We start from the raw sequence: 3,520 nt of genomic DNA, 5'->3' as shown, positions 1-3,520 counted from the left end.
CCAGCTAAGAGGTTTCATGTGTGTTGTTGTTGTCTTTTGCCCTCAACTATTTAACCCTTCCCTCTCTTGGAGCAACCTGTCCTTCAAAGAGGCCTCCCCCACCTCAAGAGACAGATTGTTCCCTTCTTTTATCTTCCTATTTGCAAAACAAACTCGAGCCACACGGGGCCTCGAGGATATACTCCAGTCTTCTAACCACCAGTCTGGTTGAAGAAAACTAGGGAGGCTGGGAGGCCCGTGCCAGGCGTGGGTACCCCGGATGCACTTTTCTCCATGAAGGGCGGGGCCTGGAAAGTCAAGGAGGGACAGTAATTTGGACTAAATTAGCTAACGATCTTTTGAGGCAAATCAGTTTTTGTGTGGCTATTTCTTACAACAGTGAGATTTTACTGGATTGAAAATTCAGCAGGTAACTTTGGGTAAGTTAATCTCCCCCAGATCTCCACATATAGGACAGTTAAAACATGGGGGTAAAATGCTGATAAAAGGAAAAAGGGCCGATTCCTTCTGGATATTCTTCACTTTTAACCACAAGTGTTGGTCTATATGAGATAGAAAGGTGAACAGTTTAATTCAGACATAGGAAAACAATCTATTTTCCTCCCTTTAAATCGGCTTTTAAGAAAACATCCAAATAAATGGGGTGGTGTGGCGTCTAAATTAAAATAGGGCTTCTCTTTATTTATGTGCACATAGTCCCAAACTATGTTCAGTTCAATCAAATTAGGACCAACTTTGTTCAGAAAGAAACTCATTTTTTAATATTACGATATCAGGATCCTCGCACATTTTTATATGCAATCCGTCACTCCACATTTAAAATATTACTTCTTGGGTTTACATAAAAAATGAAAGTACTAAGATTATTTACAAAAATACATTCAGTACCACTAACATTTAGATGCAACGTTCCCACTTTGCTTCGGACAGGAATGAACTTCTTTTGAACATGGCACAAAAGGATCGCCGTAATAAAAGTAATATGTTGCACAACTAACCAAACAAAAGCAAAGTAAGGCTGCTAGACCTAAGCCACTCGCGGTTCCAAAAGTAAAAGCCCAAAGCCGGAGGCTTTTTCATGTGAGCGTGCACGACAGTTTCTGAGAAGTTTCTCTGTGAACATGTCTCCTTCCCTTTCATAAACTCGTGGGTCTGAGTTCCTAAATATTAATGTAACGTGACCCCGTCTAAAGGATCAGGCGAAGGAGGGAGGGTGGGATCTTGCCGCTGCGTGGAGAGCATCCCAAACTCCGGCTCCCATTTACTTCTCCACCACCTCTTCCACGCAGGGGAGTTTGCGTTCCTCTGAGGAAATGCTGTCCACGATGGAAGAAAGGCATCGAAGGCTACTCGAGGCTGACGAGTCCATGCTTGCCCCTCCTGAGCGCAGAAAAAGAGAAACACAAGCATAGCACCCGAGGAGTGAAAGACGAGGCAGCCCCGGGCGCGGCGCGAGGCCGCGCAGGCAGTGCGGGAGGACCCGGTGGCCGCGCGCGAGGAGCTCGCCCCTTGCAGGGTGCGTCCCCGCCCCGCCGAGGCTCCGAGCCCTTTCTACCCTTTCACCCCAGCCCCCCTCCCGGCGCGTTCTCCGGCACAGCCCAGCGCCCTTCTTTTACTTTACCTTCCTTGGCAGTTATCACGAGCCCCCTGGAATGATCCGAAACACTTGGCCACTGGGAGCTGCAGGTGCGCAGGAAATCCGCACCCTCCAGCTGGAGAAAAACCAAGGCCGCAGAAGATTAGGAAAGAAACGTCGGTTCCGGGGAGGGAGTGGGGGAGCGTGGTGGGGGTGTCTCCCCTGCTTCCTCGGGCCGGGTACGAATTTCCTGCCTGTGGCAGGCACCCCGAGTGGACGGGTCACTGGGGGTTCATTCGAGAGGGAGCGGGAGGGGCGGGCGAGGAACGGGAACTGGAACGGAGACCCAGCAGCTGGAGGTTAAGGCCCCAAGGAAAGCGTCTAATCAGCCTTTGCGTTCCCCTGCCCCGGCAGCAGCTGGGCTTACATTCTCTTGCTTGGGTCTGTAGCTGAAGGGGTCCACCCCTAGCTCCTGCATTTTCTCCTGCTGATCCAGCTGATGGAGCAGATCCTGCAGCCGCTCTATGTAGCTGATGGCGCTCCGAAGAATCTCCACCTTGGGCAGCCTCTGGTTGGGGTTGGCCACAGTCCGCCGCTTCAGTGCCTCGAAGGCCTCGTTGATTTTCTTTAGCCGCCTCCTCTCGCGCAGGGTGGCAGCTTTCCGCCGGTCAGTGGGGGCAGATTTTCTTTTGCACGTCTTGCAAGCCCAGATCAGACATTGGCCGGGGCAGTGGGGAGGCTGCAGGCCTGGGGGCGCCAGGACATGTTCCTCTCCGCTGCTGTCGCTCCCAGCTTCCGGGGGCATTTGGTCCTGGCAGGGGGACAAAGTACCATCACTCCCTGGGTACAAAGGAGAGCCCTCTGCCACTTCTAATGGCTGCAAGGTAACATTTTCCCCGTCCAAGTAGAAGAAATAGGAGCCAGTTTCAAAAAGGTCCATCATCATGTTCTCCTCCTTGGCCTCTGACTCGGTCTGAACTGGGTGATGGGCTCAAAAACCCAGAGGAACCACCCAGATGGCATTTAATTAGTGCGGTGACATAAGTCGCCCCAGCTTTATATATAGTAGCTCCTGAAACTCAATCCAACTTTTAGCTGTCAGGGAGCATCAGTCTACCAATGTGATTCCAGCCAGCGCTCTCTAGAATATCTAGTTTGAAAGAAAACTGAGAAGTGTCACCTCCAGGAAGATGTGACAATGTGTGTGCAGAACAGGTTAAAACAAAATACTAGGAGAGAATCCTACAATTTAAATAAAGCATTGAATGGTTCCATTTAAGATAGTTTAGATGCTAACCTGTTTACAGGACAACTTCAAAACAACTGGGGATTAACACTGCTCCATTCCCCTCCCCCAGGCTCATCTGAATTCTAAGTATAGACCCATGATGAAAGATTTCAAAGGCAATAGCCATTGCTCCAAAATAGCCTGGTTAGTATTTGCAGAGTGGTTCAGCTCTTTTCTCTGTCCTGCCTGTCAAAAAGATGCCATTCCTGTGATTAAAACTATTACAGTCCTTCAAAGGTTATACATGACTTTCAGGCTTCAGCCTCAATAGCAGCAGGTAAATCTCTTTCCTCTCTTTTACTAAGGCTGTAAGATGATTTGGGAGCTGGAGGGGTGGCTGGAGGGTGCTCAGATTCCTTCCTTGGCTATCTTTTTTTGGGGAATTCTGAATTCTGTACCCCTCCATGGTGGAGTAGCGGTACCCATGAGGTAAGGGGTGGGCATAGGGGTGGGGTTGCAATACATATAATCACTTCTCTTTGAAAACAGTTTTAGTGGAAACAAGACTCACACTATAGCTACTTTGTATTTCAGAATTCTATGTGGCCCCCTCCACTCCAAGATGCCTCCTTATGGCTCCTGTTCTGCACACTGTGCTCATAGCTTGTTAGTTTACATTCTTGATATACATTGACTCCAAATAGGATTGGGATGAG

The 3,520-nt window shown here is 49.2% G+C and overlaps 1 protein-coding gene across 1 annotated transcript; it reads right to left on the bottom strand.

The window, feature by feature from the left end:
* Positions 1–656: 656 nt before the first annotated feature.
* MYF6 (myogenic factor 6) lies at positions 657–2,619 on the bottom strand. Its single transcript, XM_060656870.3, has 3 exons — positions 2,004–2,619; positions 1,622–1,712; positions 657–1,380 (listed from the first exon to the last, which is right to left on the bottom strand). The coding sequence occupies exons 1-3, from the start codon at positions 2,520–2,522 to the stop codon at positions 1,262–1,264; spliced, it is 729 nt and encodes a 242-aa protein (XP_060512853.1). The 5' UTR covers positions 2,523–2,619; the 3' UTR covers positions 657–1,261.
* Between the last annotated feature and the right edge of the window lie 901 nt (positions 2,620–3,520).

The sequence above is a fragment of the Panthera onca genome, chromosome B4 (genome assembly GCF_046562875.1).
Source record: "Panthera onca isolate mPanOnc1 chromosome B4, mPanOnc1 haplotype 2, whole genome shotgun sequence".
In the NCBI taxonomy this organism is placed as follows: Eukaryota; Metazoa; Chordata; class Mammalia; order Carnivora; family Felidae; genus Panthera; species Panthera onca.
Note: the sequence above shows the minus strand (reverse complement) of the source record. Positions and strands in the feature narration are given on the sequence as shown.

Excerpts from the sequence above, each read along its gene's own strand:
- MYF6 (XM_060656870.3), bottom strand. The coding sequence starts at position 2,522 with ATGATGATGGACCTTTTTGAAACTGGCTCCTATTTCTTCTACTTGGAC. Across the intron at positions 1,713-2,003 it reads ACAGACCCAAGCAAGAGAAT|CTGGAGGGTGCGGATTTCCT; the intron begins GTAAGCCCAGCT and ends GTTTTTCTCCAG. Across the intron at positions 1,381-1,621 it reads CGTGATAACTGCCAAGGAAG|GAGGGGCAAGCATGGACTCG; the intron begins GTAAAGTAAAAG and ends TTCTGCGCTCAG.